Genomic DNA, 21,598 nt, shown 5'->3' with positions numbered 1-21,598 from the left:
TGGATCTAGAGGGTATTATGCTCAGTGAAATAAGCCAGGCAAAATAAGCCAGGCATAGAGACAAACCATATGATTTCAGTTATTTGTGGGATATGAAAACATAGCAAAAAGAGAAGGAACAAAATAGCAGTAGACTAACAGACACTGAGAAGAGACTAGTAGCTACCAAGGGGAGAGGTTGGGGTGGGTGTGAGGGAAGTGTGAAGGGGATGAAAGAGTACAATAATTTGCAATCACAATATAAGTTGGTCATGGGGACAGTGGTACAGCATGGAAGATACAGTAAGTGATTTTGTAACATCTTATGTTAATAGATAGTAATCACTCTAGAGGGGATGAGGATTTAATAGTATGGGTAACTGTTGAACCACTGTGTTATAGATTTGAAATCAACATAAGATTGTATATCAACGATAATTTTCTTCTTAAATGAGTCTTGTAAGTAACCAAAAAAATTTCATATATTCTCTAGAAATGAAATTTTTAGAATAGCCTTTCAGATTTCTTTAATGAAAATTTTACTACACAGGTTTTTATTTTTAAAAATGCTAATGTCTTCTCTATGGCACTCTTTCATCACTTTTTCTCCTTGACAATAGATTGTGAACATCTTCTCATGTCAGGTTCTTATTTTTAATAGTCTTTTTTATTCTCACTGTTTGTCATTAGTCCTGAAACAATATGTTACCCATTTGTTGTATCTGCATGTAAAGTCTAATTTTGGAAGTGTCCATGTACCATTTAACTTTTATTTATTTGTTTGTTCATAAGCCTGCAGTGGTTTCTGGTGTGCATAAGAAAATGAACATTAGCTTATGGAAGGCAGAATCAATTAGTCTTGATTTTGGAGACCACCAAGCTGACCTTCTGAACTGTAAAGACAGCATTATTTCAAATGCCAGTGTTAAGGAATTCTGGGATGGTTTTGAAGAAGTTTCAAGTATGTTGATTTTTGGTTTTTTTACTCTTTTCTGAAACATATCTCCCAAAAATGATAATTGCAAATTTCTAATCTTTGAAACTTATATATTACTTTGTTATGTAATAAAAACAAACAAGTACTCGGAAAAGAGAATGGGGTCCTGTTCCTGGCTCTACCCTTGATTTCTTTTGGCCATAAACATGTCATTTATGCTATGTCTCCTTATATCACAGGGGGAATATTTCTGGCAACCCCATAAACCTTTGTAAATTGTATTATATACTTTATTTAAAACACTTTGAAGAAATTAAAGTAAAAATGTAAGACTGATGTTTGAAGAGAGTTATTTTTGCTGTATTACAAAAGTTTTAGTACTGTGTAAGTACATAAGAAATAAATTCAGCGTTTATTTGAATTACCTAATGTACAACAGTCATATCATTCATTTTGTTCTATATCTTCCTTTTCAAACATTAAAATTAAAAGACAGATATTGCCTTTTTAGTAATTAACTATATTCTTTGTAGAACGGCAAAAAACGAGAAGTGGGGAAACAGTTGTTTTAAAATTGAAAGACTGTCCTTCAGGAGAGGACTTCAAGACTATGATGCCAGCAAGGTATGTATATATATATTTTGAAACTTGTTAATTTGACTCTTGGCTTTTTGAAGTTGAGCTGAGATTATCCCCAGAAGTAGGACAAAAAACTAGAAATTTGACCTTGACTCATTTTCTTTGTCAAATAAAAGTAAAAAACTAAAAACCAAAATTGAATCCCTGTGGTTTCAGTAGGGGGAAGTCTTTATGTTAGGGCAGTAAAGGAAAAGTGCTGACGTCAAAGGACACAGGGCCCTGTTGGTGCTTTTACTTTGCAGTGATTAGAGAAGCAGAACTGAATTTCAGTATCACTACAGTATTCTATGCTTGCCCATGTGTTATGCATTCATTTAAATTTTGAAGTCAAAGAAGGCGTAACCTGTCAGGCCTTCAGGAAAGGTTGCCTTGTTTATTTGAACAACTTGAAAATTATATATTTGAAAACACTTAAGAATGTAAATCTTTATTCAAAAGAAGTAAATGTTATTCTTCAGGTATGAAGATCTTTTAAAAAGCTTGCCATTGCCAGAATATTGTAATCCAGAAGGAAAATTCAATTTGGCTTCTCATTTGCCAGGATTTTTTGTACGCCCAGATCTAGGACCCAGGCTGTGTAGTGCCTATGGTAGGTATATATTTGCATTTCTGTCGACTTGGATTTATATGGAATTTTAACTTTTGTCCAAAGATAAATTGTCTAATATTTTTAGGTTCTACTGAATCTTTTTTTAATAATCCATTGAAATCTTTTTCATATCAAGTAGTATATTAGGACTTAATAGCCAGTATGTAGTTAGATACCTGATAATTCCTTGCAAAGTATTTACATTTTCTATTAATTTGATTTTTATGGGCCATTTCATGGGATGTCTTTTGGGAGCAGGTTTTGGAACAGAGACTGTAAGACTCAAAATTAGAATTCACAAGTCTTCCTTACAGAGCTGACTTTGGGGAGACTTATCTAGGTCCCTAACTTGTTCTGCCAAGTAAAATCATATTTTATGCATAGGAGTTGCCGCTGCTAAAGATCATGATGTAGGAACAACAAATCTCCATGTTGAAGTTTCTGACGTTGTAAATGTTCTGGTCTATGTCGGCATAGCAAAAGGAAATGGCAGTCTTTCAAAAGCAGGTAAATAAACTTCAAGAAAGTGGTCTTTGGAATAACCATTGAATTGCAGTGGATATAGAGATATTTTAATCTTTATGTTTAAAGAGTGATTAATTTACCTGTTTTTTTATGTAATAGGAATTTCAATTTTAAAAATGAGTATTTTTATTCTTTTCTGTCATTAAATGTTGTGCTTATGAACATAAACTGTCATGCTTACTTAGAAACATTATTGATGTATAGAAACTAGGTCCTGGGGCTCTGAAGACGATTAAGGTACAGTTTGTACTTCAAGCATTTTTCTTTTGTCCCCTCCAGTATGAGAGAGAAGGGACCTTTTCTCCTAAGAAGAAATAACCTTTCTGTCTGGTGTATAGGTTTTAGATTCCTCTTTCTTGGATTTCTTTCTAAACCCTTATTCATCTGTTATTCCTTTCTTTGTAGACATGTGTCTTTAAACTTACCCTCTCCACTGGCTTTTCTTCTTTAGACGATTCTAGACTATTCCTTCTTTCTCAAAAGTAAACCCCCTTCAAAACCTGCTTCTGTGCAACCATCCTGTTGCTCTTGCCCATAATAACAAATTCTTTGCTATTACCTTCCTTTCACATTTCAGCTCAGTGCAGTTCGTCCCCACTGAACCTGCTGTTGCTGCAGCTCTCACTGGCGATCACAATTGTATAATTTAGTGGCTTTTTTCTGGTCCTTTTTTTCTTTGCCCCCTCTACACTAATTGGCACTGTTAATTACTGCCTTTTCAAATACTGTCCTTGGTATCTGTGACACCACACCCCCCGGTCCTTAAATACCATATGAAGTTAGACTTTCCTTGAGTTACAGACTTTAATTCTCTACATTTTCTACTTTACATGCACTTCTTTGGAATTCTATACATGGCTTCCAACCACCATTTAGATAATGAATTCTGTATCTGGAGCCCAGGAGTTTAGTGGTGGTTAGGTGCTGAGGAAATGGGGGTTTTGTAATAGTATTCATACTACTTTTGTGTATATTTCACAGTTTCTATAATACACAACATGAATTTCTCTAAAACTATGACTGAGTTTTATATTGTTTCTCAAGCTCCCTTAACTGACGCTATTTATTATATAATGCATAAAAACTCTTAGCCTCCCCCACTACCAGGGATTTGAAAATGAGGTACAGTTGAGTTGTAGTGCCAGCTCTATCTAGCACAGAAAAGTGTGACCTGTGATTCAGATTACTTACCCTTCCAAAACTGGTGACGCCACACAGTTATCTCTTTTGTGCCTCATTATACTTTGTGCAGATCATCCCCTATATAGCTCTTACTCTGCAATACCTACTATTCTCCTTTATTAGTCTTTCATGTCCTTAAGTGCTGGAACTTGATCTTTGTTTCTACATACTTTCTATCCCTATTCCTCATTCATAGCATAATATTTGGTCTTTTGAGAAAACACCATCAACATTTTTACTATTTGGCTGTCTTTACCTAGAGCTTTTGCCACTTTTTCTAGGTGATCATTAAAAAGGGGATGTTTTAGGTTTATAATAGTGCTTAAAATACATCAGGAAATACTGACCTACTTAAACCATATGGTTTTTTCTCCCCCTATCATGGCTCTCCTCCCTCCTTATCTCCCTGGCATATTCCTGTATTCACCTTTCAAAGTGTAGCTCAGATAGTTATCTCCCCCTAAGGGCTTCATTAAAGAAAATAAACTTTCTCCAGCTCAACAGTCATTCTCTTCCTTACGACACCTTCCCTTTCCCACTTTCTAATTCACAGAGTGGTAAAATTTAAAGAAAAAAAATTCGAAAACCAATCTAAGCTTGCCAACTTAAAATTTTGTTAAGAAAGCTCATTTTAAAAGTATCAACTGTCATTTTTAAAGAGAATATTTTAAATATAGATAACATTTGGAAACTAAGCCAGTCTTTGTGTACCCGTTGTATTCATATGTCTGCAGTTAGCACTGTGATACTTTTGTTTATTGCCTACATTTATTAATACCCTCTTTTACTTTGTGAGGTCTTGACTGAGTTTCAACTCTAATCCCTGATATTCTAGGACATTGTCTGACACATGTAGACACAATAAAAATTTGAATTGATAAATCCTTGTAGCCAGCTTTAAAGATTTCACTATGACAAATTAGGAAACTAATGATGTATTCTTTGTAGCAGGCAGTAGATTTCTTTTTCTCTCAAAACTAAATTTTTTCAAAATGTTCACTGCAGTGAAATCAGGAATTTGAAAAAGATGACCTTCCTATGTATGCTTCACTCAGAGATAACTGCAATTACTATTTTTTACACATGTACATATGTACAGTTTGTAGTTTGTCAACATTTTTAGAAGAGTGTCCTAGTGGTTCCTCAAAACTGGCACATCAAGCTGTTTGCATTTGATTACATGAGATCTTCCAGGAATTAGACATTTTACTCCGCCATTCATTCACTGTAATAACAAATCCCTTTACCTCAGTGAACATATTTGTTCAGATAAGAAATGAGATTATGATCTTTGCTTACTTTATTAATAAGTAAGTGATTATAGAGGCCACTTAATTAAATAGTGGTCATGAAAGTCCTTTGTAAGTTATGAAATGCTATACAGTACAAATCATTGTTACTGACCACTCCCTGGGACAGGGTGAAAGTTGGTTCAGTTTGAGTAGAAGCCCTTGAGTTTATTTTCTCCTGTTCCTTCCTTGGTTTGCAGAAAACGAACTGGGAAAGTTGCTGTTACTCTTTTCCCATTTATGCAGGGTCATTGTTCTCTGCTTTTGTAGTTTTAACACTATGAGCTGTAACTGCATTTATTTCCTCCCCAAGAGTCCCAGTCTGATCAGGCACTATGCTACTCTGATGGTCAATTTTAAGATACCTGGCTTTCTGGTAGTCTTCATTGACCAGTTTGAAAATATTTTCCTCTGCTTCAGGAATACTCAAGAAATTTGAGGAAGAAGATTTAGATGACATTTTAAGAAAACGATTGAAGGACTCAAGTGAAATACCTGGTGCTCTGTGGCATATTTATGCTGGGAAAGACATTGACAAGATAAGGGAATTTCTTCAAAAGGTATAATTTAGGTTGCAAATAGTTTTATCTGTCCATCTTGAGATAGTTTGCAATAATTTTACTGATTGCTCTGTGATACTTACTTTAATAGAGACTGTTTAATTTAGTTGTTAGACACTGTGAGTTAAAGTGACACATTAATCTGAAGTAAATTGGTTCAGCCCTTTGCTCAGATACTTTCCAAATTTTGTAATTATAGAACTTTTTTCTTAGGGGCCATCACTGCTGCTTTTCTTATTATGCTTCATCTTCTTTCTAAATTGACTCAAGATTTGTCTCTGTGATCAGTGTGAAGTGAAAGAGCTGTGACCTGTACCTACTACCTCATCCCAGAACACCTAAGCAGTATTTCAGTTTAAAATACTATATATTATGCTTTTTAAAGCAGGTTATTTCACTGGTTAAAGGATTCCTTGAAATTGACTCATCAAGGGTTAGAAGGTTAGCAAAAAAAAAAGGTACTATCTTTGTACCTACCTTTAACGTGTCTTGATCCTACTCTTCTGTTAAGTTCACACATGAATGATTTGGCTTTTGGAAGAAAGCTAACTGAACTAAGTTTTCTTCATCTCTACTATACTCTTGATATTATAAAGAAGGAAGCAAATGGATAGAACTTCATAATGGAAGGGGACGAGGTGAGAAGGTAGTTCACTTTTATTAACAGCATATCAGTACATAATATTTTAATATCCTTTGTGTTTTCAAAGTATTGTAGAATATTATTTTAACTTAATCATTATTCCATAAAGTTCTGAAAACAAGACTATTATTGTAAAGAAAATTGAAATCTAACTTAGTAAGATTTATCATTTCCCTTAGATTAGGGTGTATATTTTAAATCTAATCCATATTTCAGATTTCAAAAGAACAAGGTCTCGAGGTTCTGCCAGAACATGATCCAGTGCGTGACCAGAGCTGGTATGTGAACAGAAAGCTCCGCCAGAGACTGCTTGAGGAGTACGGAGTCAGAACCTGCACCCTTATTCAGTTCCTCGGCGATGCAATTGTCTTACCGGCAGGAGCACTTCATCAGGTATGCAAAACTTAACTTCTCAGGTACCTGTTACTGAAAGGACCGATTTTGAGCAAGAGATTGTTCTGAGTATACACAAAAATGAAGACATAAGACAGGGACCTGCTCTGGTCTGCATTCATTAAGAAACCATAAAAATAGCTTTCCAGTGCTTGAAGAGACCTGATATAATTAAATGCTTTGAGAGCTTTAATTGTTTTAACATGAGCCAGATCTCCATTTTTCTATTATCCCTGTTTCAGTGTCTTAAAATATAATTTTTAGGACTTTCTGAGGGGATAAAGAGAGATATTAATATATTTAATTCTCAATAGTGACACTTAGCAGTGAGGGGGGAGTGTCAAGACTTAGAGATCATACATTTTCTAAGGCACCAAGTGTGAGTAGAATGAATTACTGGCTAGACCATTACAAAATTCAGGCTTTCAGTGTACCTCACCTCTTTTTAGTTTGCTGACATAGCAATAGCCCATCCAAAGATAGTGTGCAATTTTTATGGCTATTGGTCCACACAACTTAAAAACTAAGATACCTAATCTTTGTTTTTGTGGCTTGACTGTGTGATACCTGGAAGAATGGCATAGAATAGTTTGTGGATATGGATCACTGGATTAAAAGCACAGTGGATTCCTATAAGTAAACTGGAAGTATCACAGACCACCTTAGCCCTCACGGTAACAAAGTGTGCAAATGAAACTTTAGAACCAAAAGGCCTAGTTTGCCGCACATGGTTCCTCATCTTTTTCCAGCACCTGGTAATTGAAATTTATCTGATATGTATGTATTTTTACTAAGGAAAGTTCCATATAACCATATATGCAGTTACTGCCTATACAGCATCAGAATTCCTTAAATGATAAGACTTGCTTAGTTTTTAAGTGTCAAGTTCAGGGTTCGGTTGATCATTCTTAAATCTCAAATAACATTTATGATAGTGAAATATAAATGTTAATAATAAATAAATAAATTTTTGTTATTAACTTCCTGGGGGGGAATGTATTTTTTAAGTTAATGTATTATGTTGAATTGTTTGATTTTCCCATGGAGTTACACACTCATTTCAGAGAGATCATTATGATTGAAGTTTAATTGGGATTCATCCCACATACCATTTTTGGCCTTAGCAGCTAATCTGTGTCCAAATGTAAAATGCTCTCAGTGAAGCAGCCTATTTAAAAGAATAGTACAGTAAATCTTTCTGTAAGTAGGAGTAATTTTTTTATAATACAAAACAGTTTCCTCTGAAAATCCTTACTCATATATTCAACTTACACTGGACAGTGCAGCTTTTTTTTTAACTGAGGTATAATTTGCATATAGTAAAATGTACCCTTTTTAGTATACAGTTCTGTAAGTTTTAATGAATGGATTTATTAGGTGCAACACAATCAAAATACAGAACATTCCATCACTCCAAGAACTTCCCTCTTGCCTCTTTTTAGTCAACCTCTCCCATGACATTCCTACAACCACTTACCTGTTTTCTGTCCCTATAATTCTCACTTTTTGAGAATGTTATATAATTGGGATCATACAGTATGTAGCCTTTGAATCTGGCTTTTCTTATTCAACACAATGCAGTTGAATTTGATCCATGTTGTGCAACTACTGTTACTGCAGAGAGATTCCGTGCTTGTACATGTCTCTCTGCTGCTCCTACTTTTGTAGAGGGGGAGAGAGGAAGAAGAACCATGTTTCTGAAAATAGTAGGCAAGTGATCCTGTTTAGAAAGGTTAGCTCACATACTTTGCTCAAAACCTCACAAGGCGCTAAACAGTCTGTATTTGTATCCTACCTATCCACAAACACACACCCTCACTGCGTTCCTCTCCTACTGCTCTTCTTATTTCTCCTGCCACCCTGTACCCTTTGTTTTTCATTTCTCACAAACACTAATAAGCAAGTTCTTACCCCACGTCTATTGTACTTGCTGTTTTTGCTTGAAATTCTTTTTCCTTTCAAGTGTTATGACTTGTTTATTAATATTCATTAAGGCTTTACTCAATTATCACCTCAGTGGGATCTTCCCTAACAGCCTAGTTCAGAACTGCAAAATGTGTCTCCCAGACCCCTGTCATCTTCCCTGCTGTATTGTCATTTTAGTCATCACCTCTGAATATGCTTCAAAATTTACTCTCTTTTAACCCCCGCTAGAATACAAGGTTCATGAGGACAGGGATTTCTGTGTTTTTCATAGCTCTTTCCCATAATGCACTTAAATATTTGTAAGGCCTGAAAATATGTTCTCATATACATAGGTGTAGATGAAAACAAAATTATGACTTTATAATTTATAGTGTGCTCTTTGTACAGACATGTAAATTTCAGCATCTCCCTATATGTGCCTTCTCTGGCTGCTTCAGAAAATTTCCTTAGGTTGGAATCTAACTCCTAATGATGATTGGACATGTAAGTATATGGGAAAACATGCTTTTTTTGAGATATGTAGACATTTCACTTGTGATAAAAGATGTTATACTTAACATAGACTGGTGCGGCATGTATGACCTAGACTGGCAAATTCTATTCTGACTTCCACCATTAGTTGCTAAGGATTCCAAGACAAAAAATCCTCTGCTGCATATTTTGGCACAGAATTTCCACCTATAGGAACAAGAATTTCTGTCTTCCCTTCCCTTGTGGTATGATAATGACAGCACAGGTATTTATACTCTGATGAAAGGGTGTCATCCTTGACTCATAAGTGATGGAAATGTGGTTTTGAGAGAGAATTAAAAGGAAGTAAGAATTCTGTTACCAATATTGTATTTGAGATATATTATGTTTACAACTTTAGTCCTTAGAGCTCTTGAAAACTTCATTGATGGCTTCAGGACTTCAGTAGATTTCAGGTGGCCCTTAAAATAATCCCAAACTCTTAAGTCAGTGCTCCTCACAGTTTTGCATATACCAGAATTTTCTGGAGGGCTTACAAAACACAGATTCTGGTTACCATCCACAGGGTTTCTGATTCAGTGGGTCTAAGGAGAGACCTGAAATTTCACATTTCTAACAGGTTTCCAGGTGATGCTTGCAACTGTCTGGAGACCACACATTGAAAATCACACAAGTAGGAAACCCTTGCAAACCAAGGCATCTATCAAAAAACTGTTTGATCTTATAATACTGTATGACAGACACCAGAAGTGAGCATTTGGAGAAGCCAAGCTGAAGTAAAGTATATAAACAATGCCCTTTATAGTCTAAGAATTACTCTAGAATAACAGACCTAAAAGCCTGATGTTGGCAAATGTGACTGAGTCTGAAACTTCTGCGTATCACTAGACAGACCAGGTGCAGCCTGATTTCCAGGATTTACTTTGTCACAGCTCTGGTATCCTGAGGTTTAAGTTTAGTTCTCTCTCAAAACCACATTTCCATCACTTGTGAGTCAAGCAAATTAAGGCCTTAATTTCTTAAAAAATTGTTGCTGTTTAAGTAAAATATGAAATATTTAATAATTTGCCCTTAACTATTTGGCTTAATTGATAGGTCATTCATAGTTTCTAATATTGCTAAGTTGTAGGTCTCTGCATATGACTAAAGGGACTTTGGCAGAAATCCATTCTGAAGTTCCCACAAGTCACCATTAATTTGGCAGTTAGTGTCAAGATAATGACCTTCCTACCATGAACACAAAAGTGTTACATTTTCTTAACATTACTTGTTTTTTATTAAAACTGATCTTTTAAGGCAAGTAAGAATTAAGACAGTCTGTCAAGGAAGCAAAACGTAAATGACTCAAAGATGGCCCCCAAAAGGGATGAGCAGAATGGGAAGTTCAAATGTATTCTTTAAAACTGGACCTTGTCTCTTCAAATTAACCCTTTACGCCTTTAAGCAAAGTACATCAGGTTGAGGTCATTAGGAAACAGTAGCATCCTACTGTAAGTACTAACAAAGTCACTGTTCTAAAAGTTATTTTAAAACACCTGTAAACTGGCAAGGATAGATAGAGCCAACTCTTTCTAAGCTCTGGAAACAAATCCAAAACTCAAAACAGCCATGGGTCTGTTTAATGAAGGAAAGAGAAGCTGGTTTTTGGTGTTTAAGGAAGTCTCTGGCAGGTGACTGGCTGACCACTGAGGATATGGAACTGATACTTCAGTAACCCCACCCAACAGGGAATATGATGTTTGCAAAAACAGTTTGGAAAAGTCACAAAACAAGTGGATGAAAGCCTGTAGCCATCAATAGTCAACAGTAGCAAACCCTGAGGCAGGGGGAGAAACTGATTTTCAGTTGTCACATCAAAATGTTCACGAGTCCAGTTTTCAACAAAAAGTTACAAAGCATACACAGAAATTATGGCTCATTCATAGGGGAAAAAAGCTACAGAAACTTTCCCTGAGAAAGCCCAGATAAGACTAGACATAAACTTTATGTAAACTGTCTTAAATATGCTCAGAGCTAAAGGAAATGACAAAGAACTAAAGAAAACCAGAAAAATGATGTATGAACAAAATGTCAGTGAAGAGAGAAACTATAAAAATAGAGTTAGACATGCTAAAAGTACATGCTTGAACTTTTGAAGGACTCCCCACAGCATGTTCAGGCAAGTGGAAGACATAAGGAGATGGCATTTGGAGACTGTATTGCTGGTATGACTGAATTAATGTAGGACTGGAAAGCATCTGTTAGACAAGAAGAAATCACACGATCTCAGTTCCTGTTGACTTGCCATTTGTTGGCTGATGTATTTTGGAACAGGCGCAGAACCTCCTAAGAATGTCCTGCGCTATAAAATAGAGCATCTGTTGGGCAGACACATAACAAAGGTCCAGGAAGGCCACAGAGCAGTGCTGAGAATGAGGCGTCCGCTATGTTAATCCTACGGAGGAGCCAACAACCTAACGATAAGAATGTTTTCTGTATGTATATGCTGCTAAGTTATTGAAAGAGGCACAGAGTTTGAGTTAAAGGACTCTGAAGACTTCAGCAGCTGTTCAGGTGGCCATTTTGCCCAGAGGAGGAATTCTCTCACTCTGCCATCACTTAGATCTTTTTCACAGTCCTCTAATCCCCACTTACTGTCTCCCTCTTCTCAGTCCTCCCAATCAAACTTAATTTTCATACTTCTAAAAAATTAGTTATTTTTCCTTTCCAGGAATTTTATGGTATTGTTTAATTCACTAAAAGACAACTTAGAAACATCAAAAAATCCAGACTGGGTCAGTTTGGTCCTTTCTCTTAATACTAAACATTGACAGAAAACAGTTCTAAGAAAGAGTGAAGTGTGGAGTCAGTTTTTACCTGTTGAACAACTAGCTTTATAAGACTGTTGACTGGCTTCTTGTAAAAACCATTTAGTCAGGGAGCGACAACTGCTGAAAAATAGTTGTGCTGATGCTGCAGGAGGTTGAAGGGTAGCTAGCTAGTAATTTGAAAGGCACAAATAAACAACATCATAGGATAACTCCCAAACCGTTGTGGTCAGTAGACCTGTCTGGAACTACAGTTTTCATCTCAGTTCCTCACAAATAATCAAACTAAGTTTCATTTCCTTTTCTTTACTCTCTGGTTTAAAAAGTTAACAGTGAAACCAAAGGAGCAACAGTAAACATCCAGACTGATGGGGACGACAGAGAGTTCCCAGTTGTCAGTGTGTTTGTTTTTAAGTAACACAAAAAAGTAATCCACCTTAATAAAATTGATAATTTAGGATCTGATTGTCAGCCTCTCTGGAGTATTCCTAAAAAAGTCTTTTCATCATTTAAAAATAATTCATTTACAAAGTCATTTTATGTGAAGCTTTTCAGTGATACTTCAGTTTGCCTTGAAATACATTTGATGTTTTGGAGAATAGTCCTCTGTTAAGTATCCATTGTGTTTACTGTTAATAGATGACTTTGCTTTCCTTTATTCCCACCTTCTAAAATTCCTATTGTACTGTTTGTGTTTTGGGGATAGGTACAGAATTTTCACAGCTGTATTCAAGTAACGGAAGACTTTGTGTCTCCAGAACATCTTGTACAGTCATTTCATTTAACACAGGAACTGAGACTTTTGAAGGAAGAAATCAATTATGATGATAAACTACAGGTAAGAGATGAGTTTTATAACCAGCTCCTATTCTGCAGGATTTTTATACTCAGAAGTACATACACATAACAGCTTAGGAAGTCACTACCTAGTTTGTCACCTTAGGATAATAGCCAAAGATAAATAACAAAATGCATTTAATGGTATCACAAAATTTGCTGGCCCTTATTTTTAACATTTATTAACTTTGACATTTATTTTTCTTGAATTTGGTCTTCTTCCACTTTAATTAACAAATGAAAACTACCAGATGAAAAAAAAATTTTTATCTTGAGCTGAAGTGATTAAAAATATCAACATCCCTTTCAGGTTAAAAATATCTTATATCATGCAGTCAAGGAAATGGTGAGAGCTTTGAAGATACGTGAAGATGAAGTAGAGGATATGGAAGAAAATTAGGTGTGATCGGTTGAACTGGGATTACTTACTCTTGAACTATGATATGTATGTACACTTAAGCTTCATAAAACCTTCAGTGCCAAGAAATTCTCTTTGTAGTAATTACTTGTTACTGACACCGCAGCAGTATAGCATAAGTCACAGCTCCTGTGATTGAACATTAATTAAAACAAGCTAAATTTAAAAAGCAGTGCTTCATAGCTGTTTTTGTATTATAGTGTATATGATGTTTGTGAAAATACAAGATTTAAAATGATGTATTTATTTTTGGAAAAATACAAAATTCTATGCTATATGGTTGATCAAGTGTAAATGTGACCTTGTACAGTTTACTAAAATAACTGATATTTTTCACTACATTGAGACAGTTACTGTGAGAATAGGACACAAACACCAGCTATTGCCTGCATTTGGGAAATTGCTGAATCGCACAGCATTCATGTCATAATCAGAAAATTACTGCCAAATAATTGTAAAATTTGTAAAATACAAAGTATATAAAGTAGATACTAAATACAGACACTTCAATATTTTGTTGAAGCTCTTGACTGTACAATTAAACATTTTCAAAGGTGTAATTTATTTAAAATTGTCTCTTTTTGGTAAAATTTATGTGAACTTTTAAAGCTAAATATTAAACTTAATATGCTATGTAAATATATACATATATACATTTAATGATGTATTTTTTTAAAACACTGGCTTGCTTTTATTTGTTAAAGTGCAAGTGTTACATATGGCTTTGTACATTAAAGTTGAAAAGGGTTTTACATTTTCCATTAAAAGGACTTTATCAAAAATTGGCATGTCCCAGAGTTCTTCCTCTTTTGCACTGCATACCACTGGGGGGTTTCATCAGGGTGACTACAAGCATTTTCGCATGATCTAATGCTCTCTCCTGGAACACTGCTCCCTCTTCTTACTCATTTAAGCTTTTTTCACCTTTCTTGGGATTTAATGGGCCATCACAACTGCCTCAGTTACGTGTCCTGTAGCCCAGCTTAATTTGTTACTTATGAACACATTTAATTGAAAGAGGAGCTCACATTAATTTTAAAAGCCATGACTAGGAGAGTATATGATCAATTTCAATTAAGTCTTTCACAGCTGACTTGCTAATACAGTGCTGGGAAGCAGGTAGGGAAGAGCCTGGACTCTGGCTTGAATGAATGAGGGGGATTGAATGAGTTCTGCTACTTACTGTATGACCTTAATAAGTTGCTTTAATTTGGAGTCTTTGTTTTTTATAGCTATTATTATCAGGTGGTTGCTTTAAGGCTCTTGAGTCTTAACCATTTGAATTTTACTGGAAATATATAGCCCTCCACTGACATCTGCAGGACATTGAGGGGATAGACTTTTCCTTCTCATCTGAAAGCCCACAGCTTAAAATAAAAAAAATGGTAGCCAAGGTTGTGACCTCGTAAGTTTCATCCTGTTGCTTATTACCACCATCTTTTAGGCTCCATGTAGGCCACCCTGCACTCCAGGCAAGGAATGTGAGCAATTATATTTCACATTAGTGCTGCGCCTGGCACAGAGTTAATAGCTAGGGGGAAAAAATAGGCTTAACGGTATCTTACTATGCTGATGGACAGTGACTGCAATGGGGTTTGGTGGGGGGAGCTTGATAATATGGGTGAATATTGAAACCACAGTGTTGCTCATGTGAAATCGTCATAAGATTGTGTATCAATGATACTTTAATTTTAAAAAATTAGGCTGAAGAATAATAAGTGATCATGTGAATCTTTGACTTTTTAATGCCACTTGTCAAAACATGCCTCAGCTCATTTAAATAGTGTCTTTTGCTTAATGCTTTCATGTCCCATCTGATTTAATTTTGATAAGACATTACTTTCAAGCCCCAGATACTAATTCTGCACTAGACCATCATGCTGGTCCCCTGAAGTCTGCCAAGTCTCTGATGATTTTCCTCCAAAAGCTTTCTGCTTCTCTTGCTGTTGCTTGGCCACCTTCTAACCATACTGTAGCCCCCACAGAACAGCTGACGCCAAAGTCACATCAAGCCCAGCAATGTGGTTTCTTTCAAAGCACACTTCCTTTATGAAAGTATCCATCCACCATCTGAATTACATGCTAGTGACCCAATTCTTCATAAAGTGGGGTGTAGAGAAAGGACCATAATAGTTACATCATTAAAGACATTTGTTGGCTTTTTAGAAGGCTGGGGGTTTGTCATATCCTTGATGGAGTGATTCCTCTGACCATTTACCTTGTTCTCTCCATCCTTTTGGTTGATCCAGATGCTCTTCACGTATGAAAACACTTCCTCCAGACAGTGACAGTATTAAATGTGTACAATAATTTGAAAGACTTTAAGGAGACTTTATAAAGGGAAACTTTTGTTGAATACTTAGGTCCCTCCTATCTTAGTGTAATTTGGACCTGAATTTGAACTCCTTTCTGATTAATGAATTACATACCCAGATCATTTATTTTAGCCATGCATTCTGGAATTGTGACACCCAGCAAATTATTGTCTAGTTTCCTGTTACTTCCCTTTGTAGATGGTGTGTGGATTTAATGACAGGTGAGTGAGCTTCAGGAGAAATATGTGATCACATATCTGCTTGCTCTGTGTGTGTACACATACTATACATTGTAGGTTCTGCATGCTCTGTTTCTAGATGCCAACCTGTCAAAGACGCCTTCCTAGACCAGATCAGAATTGTCACCCATCGGAGAGGAAAAAAAATGTTTTAATTTACATTCTATAGCTATTCAGTATAATATGCATTATGAATCCGGGTGCAGAAAATGACCAAGATTCAAAGCTATATGCCAGCAGGCCTGTCACCAAGATTCAGACTCAAGACTTTTTCTCACTGCAAGTTATGACATACCTGGTTACATAATAGATTTATCTCAATAATTGTACCTTGAAACCATTTGGAAGGTATAGAACTGTATTATATAAACTACTTGGGCTCTCAAGAGTAATCAGTCTGGCTCTTCTAATGAAAGCAAAATGACTTTCAAACAAACATGAAATGTTGGCAAGCTCTGGGTCACTGGGTGCATACAAAGTGAGTTCCCTTTCTTGAATAGGGAGATTTTTCACAGCTGACAAGCTGTTCAGTCAGTTCTCTGTAAATGAGCCAACCAGCTGCAGCTAAGACTGGAAGACTGCCTGTCTTTTCTGGAAAAGAACTCAGCCCAGGGGAGCAGAAGGTATGTGTATTGCATGTGTGTATCAGAGCTAGACTCCCATTTTGAGAGGAGGTACATGTGAGGACAAATGAGTCCAATACTGCTTTCCTGCCTCCTACGCTTTGGCCCCAGATTTGACAGAGGGTGAAAGATGGGTACTGGGTCAGGGACAAGTAGAAATAAAGTGCAAAATGAAGGACTGACTCCTTTCCCAAGGAAAGCCAGTATACTACTCTGCCATCCAGTGAGGATGGTAACACTGACAGATCCTGTCAAGCTGTTGCAGAACACAAAACACAAAATCAAAGTAGAACACACAGATTTAATAAACGGAGATACAAAATAAAGGGGATTCAGGGATTACTGCCCCCAGCCACATGTTCCTTGAGAATTACAATATGGGGATATCATGGTAGGATGTCTGTCTTTTACAATTCACTTGACATCTGTTAAACATTTGGCACTGGTAATAGAATGTACTCCCCCTCAGGAACCTCAGGATTGTTGCCATTAATGCTAAGTACTGTGTAACAAGTACTACATACAAAGCACATGAAAATGGTCTGTCTGGAGTAAGAGAAGGCCACAGAGGGGTCAGTATTAGCTAAACCCTTCAAGAAGAGAAAAAATGGGACAGCAAATGTGTTATTACTTAAATTGCCTTCCAGCCCTTTACCATAAACACAGTAGAGACTTCCAACACACTTTAAAGGTAACTTATGGGGGAGAAAGAGACTGAGTAGGAAGATAAGGCAGAGAACACCTCTCACACAACATGGAAGCAACTACAGGTACAGCAAATACAACTAACACTGAAAACAACCCCAAGATGGGAGAACAAACCACCTACACCTGGGGAAGAAGAGAAGACCACAGAGAGAAGGGTAAAGTGGCAGAGCCGTGACTGAATGGGACCCAAGGCCTTCCTCCATCCCAGCCCACAGGTGGGAGGAAGAACAGTGGAGAGGAGATAGGTGCCCAGGAACTCTGCACACCTGGCCCTGGAGATCTGCTCTGGGAACAAGAATCCACCCTGTACTGGGTTCTGGTGATTAGCGGGGCTGGACACCAGGGACAGCTGGAACACTCTGGGAGGCGATACTCCAGCCACTTGTAGAGGACAGGCATGCTCAGGGGGTCCCACTGAGACCCAAAACAGACAGCAGCATGAAAGATTTACCAGCAGTATGAAGGGAGCCAGAGGGCCGGGGATTGGAGGGAGATCTCTACACATCAGAAAGGACAGGTGGATGATACCTCCCAGCCCTCCCTTGGCCACTCTTGGAAGCCCCAAATGCTCCATCCCTCTCACTGGCAGCTCAACTCCAGGTGCCTTCCTCACACTTGCACACAGAGCAGCTTCAGACTTTGCTTCCTGACAGGCAGAGAGAGGCTTTCCCAGCTTTGTCAGCCCAATTAGGCACCTGCAGGAGCCAGTTCCTGGTGCTCCCTTCTTGCTTGTGGCCCAGTGCAGTGCTATGTCCCACCACTGCTAATACCCCCACCACTGCTTTACACCCACTCTGCCCACCACACCGACCCCATTGGCCCAGCAACCACTCCCCACCACCATTCCCATACCTGCTGGGCAGGTAGTGGGCAGCCCCACCAATGACTATCCCAGCAGAAGCACTGCTGCTTGTTCACAAAGGCCCAGCTGAGGCAAACTGCTATGCATGGTAGACTGAGACAGACACTGCCAATAGAGACAGAACAGCAGCCCTGCCCATAGACCAACAGCAAATTGGGTTCACTGCAAAGGCACTGGAGAGGAAAGAGTCCTGAGCTCCTGGGCACCACAGGACACCTTCATAAACCATTACTCTCTAGACCAGGAGACATAGCGGATCCATCTAATACAAAAGAAGAAGCACAGAAACCCTGACAAAATGAGGAAGCAAGCAGAGGAACATGTTCACAACAAAACTACAGGATAAGATACGAGAAAGAGGGCTAAATGAAACAAATCACCAATCTTCTTGATAAAGATTTCAAAGCAATAGTCATAAATATGCTCACTGATCTACAGAAAAGATGATCTCAGGAAGGATTTCAACAAAAAGTTTAAAAATAGCCACTCAGCGCTGAACAATACAGCATCTGAAATTAAATATACAATGGAGGTAATGAAAAACAGATTGCTGCAAGTAGAGGAGAAAAACAATGAGATGGAAATTAGAGAACAGGAACACAGTGAAGCTGAGGAACAGAGAGAAAAAAGGATCTCTAGGTATGAAAGAATGCTAAGAGAGGTGTGTGACCAATCCAACAAAACAATATTCACATAATAGGGATACCAGAAGAAGAGGGACAAAAGGATAGAAAGTCCCTTTGAGGAAATAACTGTTGACAACTTCCCCAATCTCGGGCAAGAAATAGACACCCAGGTCATGGAAGCCCAGAGAGATCCTCACAAAAGGAATCCAAGGAAGACAATACCAAGGCACACAATAATTAAAATGACAATGATTTAAGGATAAGGAGAGGGTACTGAAAGCAGTCAGAGAGAGAGAAAAGATTACTTATAAAGAGAAACCCCCTCACGCTATCAGCAGATATCTCAGCAAAAATTACAGGCCAGAAGAGGGTGGCAAGAAATATTTAATGTATTGAAACAGAGGACCACCAACCATGAATCCTCTACCCAGCAAGATTATCATTCAAATTTGAAGGAGAGATTGAAAATTTCCCAGATAAACAAAGATTGAAGGAATTCATCACTGCTAAACTGAAATCACAGGATATGTTAAATGGACTTCTATAGATGGAAATTTTCTTTAGCCTAGTTTTCACGACTGAAAATTAACACACAGTAAAGGTAGTAGACCAGTGACTTACCAAGCAAGTATGAAATAGAAACAAAAGTACAATCAAATATACACAAAATCAGCTAAGGTACACAAAAAGTGCAGAATATGACATCTAATACATAAAGTGTGGAGGAGAAAGAAGAATAAAAAAGTACTTTTAGATTGTGTTTGAAATAGAGTAGACATCAGCTTAATATAAGCTGTTATATGCTTAGGAAACTATCCATGAACCTTATGGTAACCACAAACTTAAAGCCTATAATAGATACACAAAAAATTTTTTTTAAATCCAATCACATCACTAAGGAAAACCATCAAATAACAAGAGAAGAGTATAAAGGAGGATAAAAGGAACAAGAGGAGCCACAAAACAACCAGGACATAATAAGATGGCAATAAGTATATGCCTATCAATAACTGCCTTAAATGTAAATGGACTGAATGCACCAATCAAAAGACAAGGGTGGCAGAAGAGATAAAGAAACAAGACCCATCTATTGCTCATCTATATGCTGCCTACAAGAGACTCAGTTCAAACCTAAAGACATATACAGACTGAAAATGAACAGATGGAAAAAGATTATCCATGCAAATAATATGGAGAAAAAAGCAGGAGTTTCAGTGCTTGTATCAGATAAAATGAACTTCAAAACAAATAATGTAACAAGAGACAAAGAAAGACATTACATAATGATAAAGGAACCAATCCAACAAGAGGATATATCAATTTTAAACATCTGTGCACCCAACAGAGGAGCACCTATATGTAGAACTAATACTAACAGAACTACAGAGGGAAATAGACTGCAACTCGTACATATTAGGGGACTTTAACACACTACTTGCATCAATAGAGCAGAGAAAAAATAAATAAGGAAACAGAGGCATTGAACACCACATTAGATCAAATGGACTTTGATCAAAGATCTACAGAACATTCCACCCAAAAGCAGCAGAATACACATTTTTCTCAAGTGTGTATGGAATGTTCTCCAGAACAGGTCACATACAAGGCCACAAAAACAGCCTCAATAGATTCAAAAAGACTGAAACTGTGTCAAGCAACTTCTCAGACTACAATGGAATGAAACTAGAAATACATTACACAAAGAAATCAAAAAAGCCCACAAACACATGGAGGCTAAATAACAAGCTTCTAAATAATTAATGGATCAATAAACAAATCAAAACAGAAATCAAGCAATACATGGAGACAAGTGAAAACAAAAGCAGAACAGTCCAAAATTTGTGGGATATCACAAAAGCAGTTCTAAGGATGTACATGGCAATGCCTGGAGAAACAAGAACAATCCCAACTAAGCAATCTAAATGCACATTAGAAAATGAAGAACAAATGAAACCTGAAGTAGGAGGGACGTAATAAATATCAGAGCAGAAATAAACAGAGAAAAAAACAATAGAAAAGAAAATCAACAAAAGCAAGAGCTGGTTCTTTGAGAAGATAAACAAAACAGACAACCCATAGCCAGACTTAAAAAAAAAAAGAGCATACAAATAAACAAAGCCAGAAATGAAAAAGGAATACTACAATTGATACCACAGAAATACAAAAAAAATGAGAGAATTCTATGGAAAATTATATCCAATAAACCTAGAAGAAATAGACAAATTCCTAGAAAAGTACAACCTTTCAATATTGACCCAGGAACAAAACTAAAAATCTGAACAGATCAATCACCAGCAATGAAATTGACCAGTTAAACAAAAAACTTCCAACAAAACTTAAGCACCAGATGGCTTCACAATTGAATTCTACCAAACATTAAAAGCTAATACCCATCCTTCTTAAAGTATTCCAAAAAGTAGAAAAGGAGGGAATACTTACAAACTCATTCTATGAGGCCAGCATCACTCAAATACCAAAACCAGGCAAAGATACTACAAAAAAAGAAAATTTTAGACCAATATCCCTGATGAATATAAATGCAAAAATCCTTGACAAAATATTAGCAAACTGAATTAAAAAATACATCAAAACAATCATCCATCATGACCAAATGGGATTTAGTCCAGGGATGCAAGGATGGTATAATATTTATTAATCAGTCAACATGATACACCACATTTAGAAAAAGGGCAAAAACCACGTGATCATCTCAATAGATGCTGAAAAAGCACTTGACAAAATTCAACATCCATTCATGTTAAAAACTCAAAATGTATATAGAGGGTTTGTACCTCAACATAATAAAGGCCATATATGACAGACCAACAGCTAACATCATACTTAATAGCAAAAAGCTGAAAGCTTTTGCTCCAAGATCAGGAACAAGACAAGGATGTCCACTATCACCATTTTCATTCAACAAAGTATTGGAGGTCCTAGCCATAGCCCTCAGACAACATAAAAAGATAAAAGGCATCCAAATTGGAAAGGAAGAATTTAAGTTGTCACTATTTTCAGATGACATATTTT

At 36.8% G+C, this 21,598-nt stretch overlaps 1 protein-coding gene across 11 annotated transcripts in view; it reads left to right on the top strand.

Moving 5' to 3' along the window:
- The window catches only part of JMJD1C (jumonji domain containing 1C), a 388,314-nt gene extending 374,337 nt beyond the window's left edge, over nt 1-13,977 (top strand). For all 11 annotated transcript variants that reach the window (XM_057505900.1, XM_036895100.2, XM_057505904.1 and 8 more), the window contains 8 exons: nt 772-940; nt 1,450-1,540; nt 2,014-2,144; nt 2,529-2,651; nt 5,561-5,700; nt 6,560-6,736; nt 12,647-12,778; nt 13,088-13,977. In XM_057505900.1, the coding sequence (XP_057361883.1) occupies nt 772-940; nt 1,450-1,540; nt 2,014-2,144; nt 2,529-2,651; nt 5,561-5,700; nt 6,560-6,736; nt 12,647-12,778; nt 13,088-13,177 (1,053 nt within the window). In that variant the 3' untranslated portion in view covers nt 13,178-13,977. The remainder of the gene's footprint in view (nt 1-771; nt 941-1,449; nt 1,541-2,013; nt 2,145-2,528; nt 2,652-5,560; nt 5,701-6,559; nt 6,737-12,646; nt 12,779-13,087) is intronic.
- Nucleotides 13,978-21,598: the final 7,621 nt, after the last annotated feature.

This window comes from Manis pentadactyla, chromosome 8 (assembly GCF_030020395.1).
Source record: "Manis pentadactyla isolate mManPen7 chromosome 8, mManPen7.hap1, whole genome shotgun sequence".
Lineage (NCBI taxonomy): Eukaryota > Metazoa > Chordata > Mammalia > Pholidota > Manidae > Manis > Manis pentadactyla.
Note: the sequence above shows the minus strand (reverse complement) of the source record. Positions and strands in the feature narration are given on the sequence as shown.